General features: G+C 37.1%; 1 protein-coding gene across 1 annotated transcript in view; it reads left to right on the forward strand.

Moving 5' to 3' along the window:
- The window catches only part of LOC308418467 (solute carrier organic anion transporter family member 1A5-like), a gene marked incomplete at both ends in the record, with an annotated part of 60,671 nt that extends 45,094 nt beyond the window's left edge, over positions 1-15,577 (forward strand). The window contains 5 exons of the mRNA XM_080913838.1: positions 275-440; positions 2,303-2,475; positions 7,566-7,630; positions 8,716-8,833; positions 15,358-15,577. Of these exons, the coding sequence (XP_080769964.1) occupies positions 275-440; positions 2,303-2,475; positions 7,566-7,630; positions 8,716-8,833; positions 15,358-15,577 (742 nt within the window). The remainder of the gene's footprint in view (positions 1-274; positions 441-2,302; positions 2,476-7,565; positions 7,631-8,715; positions 8,834-15,357) is intronic.
- Between the last annotated feature and the right edge of the window lie 3,523 nt (positions 15,578-19,100).

The raw sequence follows: 19,100 nt of genomic DNA on the forward strand, positions 1-19,100 counted from the left end.
AATTGTCCATGAAAAACAGAATAGAGATGATTCTGTTAATATTTGTATAATTTCCTTTTTCTCTTCTGAGAGAGATCAAATGTTTCTTCTTCCCTATCTCTGTCTCTGTCTCTGTCTCTGTCTCTGTCTCTCTCTCTCTCTCTCTCTCTCTCTCTCTCTCTGTGTGTGTGTGTGTGTGTGTGTGTGTGTGTGTGCACATGCTGAGATAAGGAGAAGGAAGTAAAATGCTTGTGTGGGTTTTAAGCATCTATAACATTATTTCAAATTATTTCAGAGTTCAGAAACCTCTGTATGTGGAAAATAACATCCTTGCTCACTGCAACACAAGGTGTAGCTGTTCAACGAACACATGGGATCCAGTGTGTGGTGACAATGGCCTAGCATACATGTCACCCTGCCTCGCGGGCTGTGAGAAGTCTGTCGGAACAGGAACCAACATGGTAACATCCTTTCAGTGTTTGGGCTGATGTTTGTGTACTGTATTAACATGTGCTGTGACTGAAGCCTTCATCTGCTAAAAAGAAAAACATAGTCCTTGCTAAAAATAGATTAATATGTTTAATATATTTAAAATAGAATAATATTTTAAATACAGCTTAAATTACTCAGTATATGCATGCTTGATTTTACAACTCTGAGATGTTATGCAAAATCTTGACAGAGTCTGAATATTAGTTGTTGATTGCAAAGTAGTAGGAATCATCAGTCAAATGACTTGAGTTAAAATGCTATGGCCTAGTTGGAAAGGTAGCTCATTTGTAAAGAGCACTTCCCATGTTTGGTTCCCAACACCCATATGAGGCAACTGTGGATCATCTGACAGTCTCTTTTTCTTGCCTCAGGTACCCACATGCATATGATTGCATACACATAGATATAGAAGGATACACATAAATCAGCATCAAAATTAAATTACTATGGATAGAGTCTATTCTTTGCTCTGATAGGGTCTCAAGTAGTTGAGGTGGACAGAAACTAAGCTTTCCATATCACAGACTTCCTACAATTATTTATTTATCTGTTTGCTTATTTATTTATTATTTATTTTTTATTGTATATGTATGGTGTGTGTGTGTGTGTGTGTGTGTGTGTGCAGGTATCTGTGCCTATGGAGGCCAGAAGGCAACCTCAGCTTTGAACTCACATGACCATGCACTTTGTGCTTCTGACTCAGGTTCTCACTGGTCTAGGTTTTGCTAGATCATTTAGGCTGCTGGGCACGTGATCCCCAGGGAGTCGCCTGTTTCCCCCTTGAGATGCAGTGTTGCAAGCACATCCTCTTCTATGCACTCTCCCCTTATGTGCTTGGATAAGGAACTCAGCTCCTCACACTTGTGCAAGTCATCACTGGCTCTTCTAATTCCCCAGTCTTTATCCGGAAAGTTTAGCATCATACAATGTTACACCTTTTTTTCCTGCCTCAAACATAATACTGAGAGGTGACTGGTAATCTAAATGAAATAGAAATTTTGATCCTTAATCAGACCTGGAAACAAAAACTATTCAGAAAATATGTGAAATTTAAGTAAACTCTTTTCCTGGATACATGACTTTATTAGTAACCCCCTAACTATTCTATTAACATTGAGAAATACATTTTGCTTTAGCAATTAGTTCAAGCATCAAAATAAAACAAAACCATACTGTGTAGACTATAAAGTTGGCTGAGTAGGGAAAGGCATTTTTCACTAACCCTTTACACTAGAATTATATCCTGGGATCCACATGGTATAGAGAAAGAATTAACATTTTTTTAGCTTATTTCCTGGATTTTATAAATAATCTATGGCACATTCCTATCCATATTTAGACACACAAATGCACTCACATGCACACACATATGCACACATGTATCCAATACATATACAAGAAATGTAAAACAAACAAGCAAATAGATATCAAAAGTAAAATGAGATGTTCATTTAGAATAATTGAAATTATGCAATTTATTGATGAATTTGAAAGGAAATGATACCATTAAAATATATCTCTTTATGTTTTATGGTAGAATCCTGAGATACCAAGGAAAAAGAAAGATGTTAATAAAGAGGACAAATACCTCACATTTTATTTATTCAGTAATTTTTATTCAGCGGTGTTTGGGTGTTTGTGCCCACACTCAGGTCCTTATTAAACCTAGGTGCATGTTGTGTTTGTCCTGAGTCATGTACTTGGTCCAGTACTTTCCATTTTGATCCAACTGGCTGTGCAGGAAATACTGAATGTTCAAACACAATATTTTTCATTATTAAACAGGACACTGGATTTTTGTTTTGGTTTGTTTGTTTGTTTGTTTTGACAGGTGTTTCAGAATTGCAGCTGCATTGGCTCATCAGGAAATTCATCGGCAGTCCTGGGGCTGTGTAAAAAAGGCCCAGAATGCGTAAACAACCTGCACTACTATTTAATAATGTCAGTATCTCGCGGTGTCTTCTACTCACTTTCAGCCATTCCTGGATACATGGTTCTTCTTAGGTAATAAGTAACTCCTTCATTTAAGTTTTCCTCTTTCTTTTTCTGTAGTGTGAGCATGTGTGTATGTGTGTGTGTGTGTTCATGAGTGTGTGTGTGTGCATTGTGGGCTCCTGAGTGCCTCTAAGAACACAGGATGTCAGAAGACAGTGTTGGAGAGAACCTGCTCTCTTCTTTCATCTCCTACTTGAGGCAGGGTCTCACTTAGTATTTCTGCTTCTGTGCTGCCTGCATACTTCAGCTTACCTGACCCTCAAGTTCCCACACAATTCTGTTTTCACATCCTATTTCACCACGGGGATGCATGTCACTGATTTGGTCATCTTTATTTGAATATTCTACATATGTTCCTGGGTTCTGGGGATTGAAACCAGGCCATATGTTTTTACCAATTGAGCCATCTCACTGATGTCATTTAGATTTGTTTTTTTTTTTTTTTTTTTTGTCATTTAGAAAAGTTTCTCTTCTCAGAAAAGATCCTTGGAGTTATAGTTCCTACTGAAAAACCCCAGATTTGGGAAGCCCCTCACTCAAGTACTGGGAGAATGCAAAAACTGACAAAGAGCCAGACATGCTGCAACTAGGTATATTTAGGAATTCAGAGCTCTGAGGATGACTCGTATCTCATGCAGGAGATAGAGGAGTCGACCCTGAGCTCAATTAGGGGGATATATTTATAGGGAAAATTACATAGGTAGTTAGTAACAAGCATATAACAATTTCCTTGGTTTATTCAAAATTGGCATTTTCTGTCTGTTTTTGGATATGATTCAACTCCAGACCACCTTGTTTTGGGGGACACTGACCTTTATACTTATTTATCTCTGGACTGTAGAGTCGGACTTTGTCAACACCAGACGGTTTATGGTGTTTGAGGTCAGGCTGCTTCTTGAAACACGTAATGTTATTCTTAGCCTTGAGACATATCTGTTCTCAGGGCAGAGTCAGTGGAGCTAGCTTTTAAATGTAACTCTTTCACTACAACCTCGATGCCCTAAGATACTTTTATTAAGGCATTTATACTAAGTCCTTCTACATTTAATAACAACGTTTGCTGAAATTTTTCTTCCATTTTCTATTTCCTATTTTCTTCCCTATTAAGGATAAATGGACAGTGTCTCATTTTGGAATGTGAGAGTATTTCCCTAGCTCTCACTTCCTATGGCCTCAGCTAAACTGATCTGCAGAGAGTGAAACTGTAAACTGGCCTAGGCTCCCTTGACATGCAGGGCTTAACCTGTTTAAAAAAAAAACAAAAAAAAAAAAAAAACAAACAAAAAACAAACAAACAAAAAAAACCAAAAAAATAAAACTGAATGCAGGGGCCATTACTGCATTCACTTATGTAGGTCAAATACAGCTGCCAACGGCATCTTTACCTGTTCTGTCAATGCAGTCTGAGCAGTAGTTGTTTTCTCCATCCACACATAGGCCTCCCTGGAGACATGACACATTCATCAAAGTTGACTTTGTCATTTTCTCCAAGGAATCCAGGTGCACAGCCACAGAGCTAAACCCCAAGAGCATCCTGACTCAGGACGCCATGTAGGCATAGCTGGGATGCATATTCATCAATTCCCAACTCACAGCTTCCACCAGAATACTCTTGAGGACAGACACATGTGTGTCTTCCCATCTCACTGAGGCATGCAGCCTCATTCATGCAGGGATAAGAACCACATTCATACTCTCTGCTGTCTGTCACAGTGCTTGCCTTGGTATCCAGGCACATAGGAGCAGGAATAGCCATTGATTATATCCTGGCACAAAGCACAATTGTGGCAAAAGATGGAACCCAACCATTCTGATATGTCTCAGAATCCGCCAGCATATCCAGCAGTGTTGCATGGAATTATTAAAAAACAACCCACCTATTGCAGGCTACTCTCCAGCCAAGGGAGTCTCCTTGCTCCCATGTCTATACCCATGTGCCTGTCTGTTGAACTCACTTCTCACAGTTCCCTTGCCACTGAACCACTGTATTTTCCCAGCAATCCAACCCCTGCAGCTGGCTGCTGCCAAATGCCAGCACTACCAAATTTCCCTGCTAGCTGGGAGCGAATTCTCACCAACCCATGTTCTGCCTTTGCTTAGAAATGGAAAACACCAGACAATCTTAATTTAGAATCAACATATAACACAAATCCTGGACATGGAATCTATCATCCTAAACTCATTAACTATTCTAAATTATAAATCTTTTTGGTGGAAGATTCGGGTGGATTTCACCCCCAGATACAATAGTCTATGGCCTACATTTTGCCTGCTTTTGCTCCCCTCTACATTCAAAAGGAAGCGCCCTCCCCCTGCCTTCCTTCTTCCTCTCTAGGATCCAGGAGGCCCTGCCTCCTTCTTGCCCAGTGATTGGCTTCTTGTCATCCTTATTATTTATTAATTAGGGGAGAATTCTGCTATACAGCAGGGCAGATACAGACAAAATGCTCAGGGTCTTTACAGCATGTTGGCAGGCATTCCCTCCACAGGGATTAGTGGCAGTTACACAGGTCAGCCCTCTGACCCAGGAGGACATTAGCACAGCAAGCCCGTTTCTCTTTGGGTAGTCATACAAGTGGACTGGAGAAGCAATATTCTTTTAGGTAGAACTTTACAGTCTTTGTCCAAATTATTGACTATACCTGAGCAACAATTTTTGACCTGTGAAAAACACATGTGGGTAAGATTGTTTTGGCAATAATTTAAAAGACACCTGATATGTTTGTTTGTTTTGCAAAATGAATCCTGACACCTCAAGTCATTGCAAAAATAGATATATCCTCTCCCTCTGAGGACAGCCACACTAGCTCAGTTAGAGTAACAGGACTCACAGGCTGGGGACCTGCATGGAAACCAAGCTTCACATCTGCTACATATGGAGTTGTGCTTAGGTCTAGCCCTTGTATGCTCTATGTTTGGTAGTTCAGTTAATGGGAGCTCCCAAGGGTCCAGGTTAATTTATTCTTAGATCTTCCTGTATAGTCCGTATCTCCTCCCAGTCCCTCAATCCTTCCTCCAACTCACAGCTCTGCCTTTGCATGGCTGAGCTTCAGGTGTGAAAAACTGCAGCAGCCACGGTGAGCCTCTGGAGCCCTACTCACACTCCAGGGGCTGTGCCTCCTGTCTGAACAGAGTGCCACAGAGCATCTTGTGACTGACTGATAGGAAAACTTTTTCCCCCCTGCCTATGACCTGGGACTTTTTGCCTGAATTTAGTGTCCTAAGCTTAGATTTCTTGCTATCACATTGGATGCTTGACTTTCAGAAGCTGCCAGCAGTTAAATAATGACAGAGAGACTTATTAGTTTTTGTTTGTTTTTTAATCATAGCTTAGGTCTTTATTTGGGGATACTACCCAGCTGCTCCATCTAACTTAATCTTATTATTCTATCCCTGCATGTGGTTAGTTCTTTACTTAATTCTCAGTCCCGGTACTTCAGACCATCTCCAGATCCCATTAACAAATTGCCACATGTCTGATTCTTCTCCCAAAGACTGTCTCCTACCCTAGAGGTCCCACCTCCCCTTTCCTGTTTAACTACTGGCATTTAGCTATTTTTTAAAGCCAATCAGAGAATGTCCTAGGCAAGTGAGGAAGAACAGAGATACACCTCCATACAGTGGACCCCAACACTTATACATTCATATTCCACTAAATGATGAATTGGAGATGTGGTATATGCCTTGTTTCAGTTCATACATTCCCAGAAATATAAAGACACAAAGTACTGCTAGTTGTCAGCTGTGATTCAGCTGATGTGGTTAAGTGGTGTCTCCTACACCACTCCAGATACCTTAGTTCCCAAGCTTCATGTTCAGTTGATTGATAATGAGTTTTCCTCATGGGGAAGAATGGCCACAGAACTCTCCCATTAGAACCCACAAGCATGCTCTCATGAGGAGCTCTCACGTTTACTGCACACCTGTTCCCATCTCTATCCTCTACTCACTTTCTCAATGATCTTAGTTTCTGAAAGTGACTGTTCCACTTGGAGTAAGAAAAACATGCTACACTGATGTTTTAATGTATGATTATTTGAAACTTTTTGTGTGTTGATGAGGTTGTGTTTGTGTGTGTGTGTGTGTGTGTGTGTGTGTGTGTGTGTGTGTGTGTGTATGCTAAGGCATTCATGTTGAAATGAGAGGACAGCTCACAGAAGCTGATTGCACCATGTGTGCTCCAGGTATTGAAATTAGTTTGTCAACCTCACTGGCTAGCAATTTTACCAACTCAGCCATCTCATAGGCCTATTCAAGATATTTTTCTTGTATTTTTTCTCTTTCTTGATGCATTTAAATGCTGAAATCTAAATGATGGATAATTCAGTGCTGCTGTTGGCATATCATTATTCTTTTAGTTTGTTGTGTTTTCTTTAACTCTTGTGGAATCACTTCCAAAATGAAATCCCAACAATTGTTTATTATGATTTTTTTACACAATGAAGTATTCGGTGGCAATACATTACATTTTAAAAGGATTTTTACATTTCTAAAAGTATGTTAGTTACTGTCCTGACTTTTTTGTAGGCCTTTTGTATATAATTATCAAGATAATCACAAAGAGACAAATGTCTACAGTTATTCATTCCATATACCACAGTAATTTTTTTTAATGTCATGGTTTACATGATGGTTTCTTTCTCTGTTTATCTGTGGAACTGCATTTATAATATCTCGAACTTTTATATGACATGTACTAGCTTTTTATTTTAATCAGCATACAAAATGCTTGCAAACAGCCTAAGAAAAAAATGATTTAATTGGTTGGTGGTTTCAAAGGCTTGGGTTCTTTATGGTGGGCATGGCATGGTAGTTGGCTACCAAGGAACCAAAAAATTATTAATCTAAATTATCAAACAATCTCTAACTGTTAAAGGGCTCAGTCATTCTTTATATGTATGGAGGTCAGGGGGCATCTTTTATAAGTCCTTACACTCCCCTTCTGTATGGAATTGACAGAGGTAACTATGCATCATTCTTACTTCAGGATGAAAAGTTTAACCAATAGAATCATGAACTACTATTTTCATTGGAAGGATGCTATGGCAGATCTGGATTGGGAAGATGAACTTTTATATATGTATGTGTATATTTTTCAGGTGTATCAAGCCTGAAGAGAAGTCACTTGGAGTTGGATTACATACATTTTGCATGAGAGTATTTGGTATGAAGACTCTCCCTATATCTTATATTGATATTGAATGCTTAGTAAACAAATTACTTTTCTCTGAATAAGAAGATAGCAGGTATCTAGCCAATCCAAAACAGAATTATTACCATAAATGGAATAAGGGTTTATTCTGAAAGAGACCATAACATGGAAACACAAATTCACATCTTTCAAACATTATGCTACAATATGAAGACAGTTTCATGATGTTTATACTTAGAGAATGAAAGAATCCATGGACAAGGTTCTTCCCAAATGTATTTGTGGGAATGTCAGGTTGCATGGTTACAGCAAAGCAAATAGATCAGCACCATAGGCTCAGATGCTATCTGATGGCATTCTTAGTGTTTCAGTAGGTTGAAGTCAGAGGTAGAGACTTAAGTCAATATATCGTTAAAGGTTTCATATGATAGTTATATGGATATAAGGTCAGACACAGGAATGGGGTGATGAATAATCAATAAAAAGGTAAATATAACTTGTGTCTGGATCAGCAATATCCCAAATGTCCACATTCAAAAAGTTTCATGACCTTATAGCATCATTAACATGGGTGTGTTCTGCCCACTTTACCTGAACTTCAGTTTACAAACCTCTGTGTTTGGAACTGGCTACATGTAATTAGTCTGAAAATTAAGTAATTATAAAGACGAAAAGATCCCCCTTACCTTTAAAGACCTTACCTAAACTTAATCTCACCTTTCATCTTTTTATAGATTTTAGAACAAATGAGAATAAAATGGTTTTGTTAGTTGGGTATACAGAAAACCAATGCATTTAAAAATATATGAGAATCAATATTATGAACTCTAGGAATACTATTTTTGGGATATTTCCTAAAAACACACAGCTTTCATTTGTTGTGATTTAGAAATGTTGTATTAACTGACAATTCCTTGAAGTAAGCTTTGAATATTTGATTCATAATTTGTTATATTGATTTAAAAATAGGGAAATTAAAATACTTCAAAATATATTTAATTACTCATCTATTTTTGCTTTTGTCCTTATCAGTAGGATGGGCTTTTGTTGTTTTCATTGTTGTTGTTGATTTGTTTTCTTTTTTTCTTTCATTACAGCTGGCATTCCAGCACCTATTTATTTTGGTGCTTTGCTAGACAGAATCTGTTTACACTGGGGAACTCAGAAATGTGGTGAGCCAGGGGCATGCAGGATGTATGATATAAATAGGTTCAGGTAAAGATAACTTTGAAACTTGCTTTTCTAGCATACAATTCTTATATAATATTCTCTTTTTATATAAAACATTGTCTTGAGTAATAAGATTACTTATGGCTTCATTTTCAGAATGTTATGAGGTTAAACTTACTTATATATTTTAGTATTTCCTCATTATTTCTAAAGTGCTTGATAAATACATGCCTGAGTGCTTCAAAATATTTTAGACAGCGAGCAAGTATCTGCATAGAGGCCCTGGAGTTGCAGAGTCGAGTTACATCTTGAACTGAACTATCATGGCTGAAGACTAAAGATTAGACATCAAAATTCAGAGAACTAGCACAAGGGTGCTTTAGAGGAGAATGAAATCGCTCATTTCTTACCACCTTTCTGCAAAGGCCTCCCTTTCGCAGAGGTGGGAATGACAGAGTCCCAGCCTGGTATACCTACAGCAACAGTGTGAAAGAGCAGGACTATTTTTTTCTACATAACTATGTGTGTAAACATTCTAGTGGCCTTGACATCCACAGGGTGGTGGACTGTATCCCAGAATTGTGAGCAAAGTAACTCTTCTTTCTTGCCTTTATTTTGTCAGTCCTTTATAACAGTGACAAGAAAATAAAGTAAGGTATTTGTAAATCTATTATTTAATTAGGAAAAAGCTTCCATCATATGTCTATACTGTTATATCTGAAGTTTTAAGCATCTACAGTTACATACCATACTTACACTTTCCCTCTGTAGAATAGATGGGATCATTTTCTCAATTGTTGTTTGTTTTTTACTTTGTTTTTCAAAACAGGGCTCCAGCTGTCCTGGAAATCATTTTATAGACCAGGCTGGCCTTGAACTCACAGAGATATATCTGCCTCTACCACCCAAGTGTTAGGATTAGGGGTGCAGACCACAAACCCCTGGCTTCAGTTTCTCTATTCTTATGTGCTAAGGGCTAGCCCTGGTGGGTTTTCTTTCTTCTTCTTGGTTATTTTTGAAGCTGCAGAAGGGGGGGAATGGCTGGTGTAAATAAGACTCAGGATATATTTAGGGTTGCTGTATAAGAATAAAATGCACACTTACATTAACTGTAAGTCACTTTGCTGCAGTAGGTGACCTTCCTGTCTGAGTGCTTCTGACACCTGAAGCTGTAGTCTCTGGCATTAGCACCTCAGCAGGGGACTCAGCAATGGATTAATTGTTAGAGATTTTTTCCAGACGTCTCCTGCTTGTCAGGCTAGGGGGAAGTTTGGAGCAATAAACTGTTATTAATAAACCAGAAGAGAGTCACACTTTCAGAAGAAAAAACGTTTACATAAGCAAACATGGATTAGACTCATACAAATTTACACACATATTCATGCATACATATTTTTAAATCTCCATTTGAGCCAGTTGGGCCCAGCTTTTGTGCAATTTCATACTCATACTTATACACACACATCTATACTTAGATATGTATATAGAGCAAAAGACCAAGTGCAAATGTGTAAAGAACACATTCTGGAGGAAAAATGAGCTTCAACCTTTACTACGTAGCAAAAGAAAAAGCTTCTATCCTTTCATTACCAAATGAACTAAAGTGGTCTGTAGGAAGAAAGCTTTGTTCTCTTTAGTAAGACTGAGTCTACCTTGCTGCTAAGACCCGCTCTGTTGTTATGAAGAAGCCTGCTTGCTGCTTCTGCTCTCTCAGCTTCTTTGTCCCTTTCCCTTTTTATTCTGCATATTGCTATTTTAATTTTTAAATTGCCTTACAGTTTTTAAGTTATTTCACTCTGCATTCTCCTTCTAATATTATTCTCTTCTACTCTGATGTAACTCTCTTAGTCAGGGTTTTACTGCTATGAACAGACACCATGACCAAGGCAACTCTTATAAGTATGACATTTATTCAGAGCTGGCTTACAGGTTCAGAAGTTCAGTACGTTATTACCAAGGCAGGAACATGGCAACATACTAGCAGTCATGGTCAGGGTACAGGAGGAGATGAGAGTTCTACATCTTCATCTCAAGGCTGCTAGCAGAATATTGTCTTCCAGACAGCTAAGGTGAGGGTCTTGCCTTACAGCTCACACCCACAGTGGAATACCTACTCCAAAAGGCTACACCTACTCCAGTAGTGCCACGCCTTAGGCAGAGCATCACATTCCATATCATTTCACTCCCTGGCCCCCATAGGCTTGTTCAATCACATGAGTCTGTGGAGACCATATCTAAGCATAGCATAATAAAAAATATATTTTTCAAACTCCAAAAGTCCCCATAGTCAATAGCTGTCTCAACAATGTTAAAAGTCCAAAGTCTCTTCTGAGATCCATCCAATCTAACTGTACTTCCCAAAGCAAGGAGACAAGCTGGACAAACTCCAAACTCTGTATCTCTATGTGTGATGTCAAAGTTGTCTTCAGATTTCCAACTACTATTTAAGTTTTTGTTGACTGCAACAAAGTTTTTTCCCCTGGGCTGTTAGCAGCATTCCTCAGCAGATATCTCACAGCTACGGCAAACTAAACATCTTAGAGCCTCCAAGGCAACTTTAACATTGTAGTTGTAGTTTCTTGTTCCAATGCTGGGATCCACACATGATCTTTTAGGCTCTTCCAAAGGGCTGGTTTCACTTCTTCAGCTCTGTCCTCTGCTGCACTCTAAACTCAGGTTGATCCACTCCACTGTTGATGGTGTTCTTAGTGATCATATCATGGTATTGGCATCTCCAATATGCTTGTGTCTTCCGCTGCAACTAGGCTTCACAAATTGATTAGTATAGGCTCTCTTCATGGTGCAAAGCCTCAAATCCTTTACATGACTGCTTCAGTCCTGGACCATCAACTGTAACTGAGGCTGTACCTTCATTAATGGCCTTTCATAGCCTCTCACAGTGCCAAGTCTCAGCTGTTCTCCCTGATTCTTTTATGCCTTCAAAACCAGTACCATTAAGGTGACTCTTACACATTACCAAGTACAGCTACAGCATGAAGTATAACCCTGGGTATCTCTGGAACACAGCTTTTTTGTCCTCCCAGAAAAACACTTCCCAGAAGATTTTATGTCAATGATGCTGGTCTCTTCTTAATCACCACTAATTTCTTTGCTCTAATCAACCCACATTAGTTGTTCTCATAGTTCTGCGTGTTTTGAACTCTAAAGCCAAAGCCACTGGCCAAATCTTCAGAGTTCTACTGCTTACTGGGGCTAGAACATTGACCCTTTTTTATTATACTATCACCAGTTTTCTTTTTTCCAACTCCTTCACTGCCTAAGGTTGGATGTTGTGGAAATTTGTCTGTAGATGGACTTTCAACTCATAGACACACATGCCTTTCTCCTGAGCACTGGGATTAAAGGCGTTGTCCATCAAGCCTAGATTTAATTTTTTTCACCTAGAACTTGCTTTGTTTTATGCTGACCTTGAACTCAGAGCTCTGCTTGTCTTTACCTTCTAGAATTAAAGGTTTGTACTACCATGACTGGACCTAAATTTAGCTAGTTGGAATCTTGCCCCAAGATCACAACTCCCTTAATTCAATTTAATATCTTAAAACACAGAATTTCACTTCATTTCACTTTCTTGTGCCCCACAATAAAATTCAAACCATATATTTTCCCTTTCTCAGCTTGCTATGCTTGTTTAAGATGCTCTTCATAAGAACAAAGTTTATAATATGTGTTTCTGATATTTCCCTTGTCAATGAAGTAATCTGAGTCTCTTTACCTTAGCCACAGGAAGACTCTTCAGACAAGGGCAAAAAGTAGCCAATTACCTCACCAGAACACCACAAAAATAGTCTCTAGGCCACATATTGAAATTCTTCACTGAACCCTTTTGGGCCAAGTTCATACAATTCAAATCACCCTCAGTAACAAAGTTTTCCATACTCCTACCAGGATGACCCATTAAGTTCCATGTAAATGATTCCACTGCTTTCCAAATCCAAAGTTCCAAATTTACATTCTTCCAAACAAAATCATGGTTAGGTCTATTACAACAATACCCCATTTCATGGTACCAACTTAGGGTTTTACTGCTGTTAACAGACACTATGACCAAGTCAACTCTTATAAAGACAACATTTAATTGGAGCTGACTTACTGGATTAGAGATTCAGTTCATTATCATCATGGTAGGAACATGGCAACATCCAAGCAGGCATGGTGCAGCAGGAGCTGAGATTTCTGTATCTTCATCTGAAGGCTGCTAGCAGAATATTGGCTTCCAGACAGCTAGGATGATGATCTTAAAGCCCATGCCCACAGTGACATCCTACTTCAATAAGACCACACCTACTCCAACTGTGCAACTCCATGTGCTGAGGAAATACAAGCAATGACAGTACCAATTCTTTTATTCACAATGCTTTCTTTTCTAAGTTCTTCTTAAGTTCAGTCCTACCTAAAAATTTCTCAATTCTGTTTCCTTTCTTTGTCTTCAGCACTTATACATCTTGCAGAATGCATGATTACATGGCAAAAGTTCACCACAAGATCACACATAAATTCAAACCATAAATTGAACAAGAGTTTATAACAGAGAATGTTTACATGCATATTCATGGGAGTAACCCTCTGGCTAAACATTCTTCACCTGTCACCAGCTCGGCAGGTTCATGGACAATATTCTACCATAGGTTTTGTGTCTAAGGTATTAGAGAAGGTTTGTTTAGATGCACCCAGTCAATATTTTATCTTCTGCTTTGTACCTATAGAAATCATTAGTTTTTTTATGAGCTTTGCTTGCTGTTTTATAACCTCTTGATCATATAAAACCAAGGTGCAGATGCCTGCCTACTTTCTCTCTCTGTGAGAATTAATTAACTTCTGATGCTTGAACACTGGCAGAGTTCTTGATGCAGTTTTGACATCAGAAAGAACATTAATAGCAATCATATTATAAAAAAGTTAATAATTACTAATATCATTTTAAGAATTCTTATAGATCATCATTAAGAACAAAGGAGTCATCTATTTGTCTGTATAGCATCAGTACAAGAGAGTACATTTTCATAGTTTTGCAGAGATCTGTTCAAAAGTATAGTCTAATGCCTAGTGGCTGCTCTATATATTTGATAATAACAAGAAAAGCATACAAATAACAAGAATCTTTCCTAAAATAAAATTCTATTGGGCCTTGCCTACGTAAATTTTAGCCCAAGATGAACCTGTTAGGTTTTAACTTCTCCTTGATGGTTCCTGACATTTATTTAGTCCAGGATTTCTTACCAAAGTCATGGTGCTACCCACTGCAGTCTGTCTTGTCTCAGCTCAATTATTGTAATGAAAATAATATTCCATGAACATGTTTATAGGCCAATGTAATCCTTATAGGCCTTCACTGAAACTTTCTTCTCAGGAAGTTCTACATAGTATGAAGTTGATAAAACAATCCATCACACCAGATTTTAGTATAAATATATTTAGAACATGAAATAACACTTTCATAATCATTTAGAAATATACATATAGCAAAATTCCTATTTCCTAAACATATGGAGTCCAGAGACTTTAAGGCACATTTTATCAAATTTATATATAACAGATATTTACAACAGTATACAAGTTATTGTAAGAAATAGTGAAAGGGAGAGTTCATTTCAGGAAGCTTGTGCTATCTTCCTGCTTACCTGGACAAATTCAAAAAAAGAAAAGAATTTGGGGCTAAAGAGACGGTGCAGGGCTTAAGCACACATGTCAACCATGTAGTGATTATGAGTTCAATACCCACATCTCACATTGAGTGGAACATAAATCTTGTTACTCCAAGGCAAATGTATTTAGGGAATATGAACACATACTAACACAGAGATGCAACACATACATATTGTTGAAAATCAATAAAACATTTAAAATTGATTGATTACTTTATATATGATACTATGCATAAAAATGAACAAATTGAATGTCCTAACATACAAAACTGACTAATATGAATTATTTTAGGTATTCCAGGATTTGAATATTACAAAAATCTACTAGTGAAACAGCATATAATTGTTGAGTAGGAGAAAACTTAAAAAGTTATCTTATGATGCTTTACATATGTGTGATCAAAATTTAAGCAAACAAAACAGAAAGAAAACATTTCTTTAACTTGTGATGGGCTGACATTGGCTGAATACTTAAGAGAACAGGCAATAATGGCATAGGGGGAACAGTAGTACAGTATGAGGAGGCTGATCACATTGCCAAGTACTAGAAGCACAGAGTATGCTGCTCACACTCATGGTGGAAATTCATGATCAGAAAGGACTTTCTGAAAACATCCTCATAGACACACTCAGATATGTATTGCAATAACAATTATAACTTCAGTCAAGTTGACAATAGACATGAGCCATTATGAAAATGAAGAAAGTACATTTCAATTTTATAGTGAAAAAAAATTCTACATTTTAACAAACAAAGTGAATAAACTGGCAAAGTAGATTACATAAAGAACATGGGAAAATAATTACCTGATATTTTTCTTCAAAGAATAAATGATCTTTAATAATATACAAATTTAGATTCACTAAATACCTTAAAATCTAATACAGACTAGTTCTTTTCAATAGGCACATTTACCTTGGGTTGCCTGCAGCTTTAAGAGGATCAAGCTATATCCCTGCAATCATTATTTTAATACTTATAAGGAAGGTATATCTCCCTGGAGAAATCAACTCTTCAGAAATGGAAATTGCAGAGGTGGAGCTCACAGAGAAGGAAAGCGAGTATACAGATGTGCACAGAATTCCCAAGATCGAGAATGAAGGAGAACTGAAAACAAAGCTGTAATGAGTTTTCTACTGCCCTGTGCAAATCCATGAAGTTTTGAATCATGAGATAAACAAAATGAATTCCTATTTTTAAGAATCTTAAAAATTAGTTTTACTCATGATAAAAATAATTATGGACAGAATTTTTAGGAGGTTGGTGTAGAACTTAAGATTTTTCCAGGATATATTTCTATAGAGAACCCTGCACTGAACAGTAAAGTTTCCCTTATTGCAAACAGCTTTTTTATTATATCAAAAGAATTATGTATTTCCTGTACATCTTCAAATAGCTGTAAAACCTATTCCTTAAACACTATTTAATTCTGTTGAATTTATGCTTTGATGTTGGTTGTATTAGAGCTGAAAATACACATTGTGATTTTGCCACATTGAAATAATTATTCTCTCTATGCACATGATATCTGTATATGTCTATATTTAGGAGTTATTAACTCTTAATTTTTATTTTAGTCATGATGCTTCTGAGATTAGACTTCTCCCTCATGTGTCATTTCCTGGTTTTAGTCCCTTCTTTCTTTACTCATATCACACATTTGATCATTTAGTTTAATAATTTGATCATTGTGTATTACAAAAGAAATTTTATAATCTGACAAACATAATCATATTATTAAAAGATTGTAAGAACTATTTTTTTTTAGGAACTAAAAGCTGGTCGTGAAACTATTTCTTAAAAGCATGTTTTTGAAAAAGCTAGTCATTTCAAAGGCCCTTTGTGGAAATTGGGTTGAATCTTGGGGTTACAATGCTTGCCTAGTATATGTGAGGCCTTGGGTTAAGATCAAAGGTACAGTAAAGTAATGACAAAATATAATAAAATAAAAATAAATCATTGATAGATTCAGTATAATATGTTATTTAAATACTAGCTTCTTATATTAGGGGGAAATGTTGGCTCAGGGTTCACTTTATTTCTTTATCCTCAGATCAAATTGGGGAATATACTCATTATGAAATAAGTAAGCTGATGCCTTCACATTGCTTGGGAAGTAGCAAGAGATTGAAGGGACCAGGAATCTAGTATCTCTTACAAGGGCTTATTAGTATAGGTCCCATCTTTTAATGATTCCATTTGTGTTCAATAGCAACGTGATGAAGACTGAGGTTTTAACACATGGGACAATGGGGGTGGTCTGAACTCAAAACCACAGCAAAGAGAAAGCAGACAACCTAATTGCAGAGCTTTCTAGAGTTGTCTTCCAGTTGTTTCTGAATTAGTGTGTATTGCCAAAGAAGCTTCATGCAGATGAAGAGATAAATTGGGAGTTATGAGCATGTGCTGCTCTTACTAAAAATCTGAGTTTGGCTTCTATCACCCACATCAAGAATCTCACAACCACTTGTGACACTAGCTCTGGGTGATCTTCCTTTGCTTCTCTACACACACACACTAATACCAACAACATCAAAATAACAAGAATTAACAACCACTGGTCATTACTATCTCTTGAAATCAGTACAATCCATTCCCCAATAAAATCCACAAGCGAACAGAATGGATGCAAAATGAAGACTCATTATTCTCATGCATATAAAAAACATTCCTCAGCAATAAAGATAGGCATTGCCTCAAAGTAAAGGGCTAGAAAAAAGTTGTCCAAACACAAGAAGAAAACTGTGGTAGCCATTCTAATATTTAATAAAAATGGTCTTTTAAACAAAATTAATTAAAAAGGAAAGAATAATACTCTTCATACTTATCAAATAAAAATAAACTAAGATGATATCTCAATTCTGAACATCTATGTCCTAAACACATGGGCAGCCACATTCATTAAAAACACTGCTAAAGATTAAATGACACATTGAACTCCACACATTTCTAATGAGATACTTCAACACTCCATTCACAACAATTGACAGGCCATCCAAACAAAAAATAAACATAAAAATAATGAAAATAGCTATTGCTATAAATCAAATGGACTTCATAGATATCTAGAGAACATTCCATCCAAATACAAAAGAATAGTACATTATCAGCATTTCATGAAACCTTCTCCACAAATTTTACCATATTGTTGATCTCAAAGCCAGTCTCTAGCAATAGAAGAAATTGAAATAATGCTGTGTATCTTATTAGACCACCATGAATTAAAGCTAGATACCAACAACAACAGAATCACCAGAGAGGCTACACACTCATAGAAACTGAATAACTCTCTACTCAATGATCTCTGGGAAGAAATAAAAAAGAAATTAAAAACTTTCTAAAATTCAAAGAAAATAAACTTAACATATGAAAAGATCATTGCACTAAATGCCTATATGAAGAAATTAGAAAGTTCTCATACAAGAAATTCAAAAGAAGACCTGAAAAATCTTAAGAAAAAAGAAGCAAATACAATGAAGAGTAGTAGAGTACAGGAATTGATCAAAATCATGGCTGAAATCAGTCAATTAGAAACAAAAAACCCCAATATCTAATACCAATACTCCTCAAACTATTCCACAAAATAGAAACAGGAGGAATGCTACCTAATTTATTTTATGAAGACACAGTTACTCTAATACCTAAACAACACAAAGACCCCACAAAGAAAGAGAACATCAGACCACTTTCACTTATGAATAGTGATGCAGAAAATACTCAATAAAATTCTCAAAAACTGAATCCAAGAACACAACAAAAGTATCATTCACCACAATAAGTAGTTTTCACCCCATAGATGCAGGGATAGATTAAAAAATCTATAAAAGTAATCCTCTATATAAACAAACTCAAAGGAAAAAAAGTCACATGACTATTCTATTAGATGCTGAAAAAGCCTTTAACAAAATCCACACCACTTAATAGTAAAAATCTCAGAGAGATGAGTAGTTGATGGCACTTGCATAAACATAATTATAGGAATATTCAGCAAACCCACAACCAACATCAAATTCAATAGTGAGAAAATTAAAGCAATCCCACTAAAATTAGGGATAAGACAAGGTTGTGCACTTTGTCCCTCTCTGGTTAATTTAGTACTTGAAGTTCTACCTAGAGCACTTAACACAACTAAAGGAGATCAAGGGGATTCAAATTGCAAAGGACAAAGTCAAGGTATCATTATTTGCAGATAGTATGATAGTATACATATGCAACCCCAACAATCCTACCAAAGGATTCCTAAAGCTGATAAACAACATCACCAAAATGGCTGGATATAAAATTAACACAAAGAATCCATGGCAGACAGGAACCTATCATGGATGCTATCCTAGAGGCCCAACAAGCAGTTGAAGGAGGCAGACAGATACCACCCAACCAATGGGCAGAAGTCAGGACCCCTGTGGTTGAATTAGGGAAAGGCTAAAATAAATTGTGGAAGAGGATGACCCCATAAGAAGACCAACAGTCTCAACTAACCTGGACCCCTGAGATTTCTCAGACACTGAATCACATACCAGGTAGCATAAAATAGCAAGTACAAGGCCCCCAGCACATATACAGCAGAGGACTGCCTAGTCTGGCCTCTGTGGGAGAAGATGCACCTAACCCTTGAGAGACTTGAGGCCCCAGGGAATGGGGATGCCTG

The sequence above is a fragment of the Micromys minutus genome (genome assembly GCF_963924665.1).
Source record: "Micromys minutus genome assembly, chromosome: 3".
Lineage (NCBI taxonomy): Eukaryota > Metazoa > Chordata > Mammalia > Rodentia > Muridae > Micromys > Micromys minutus.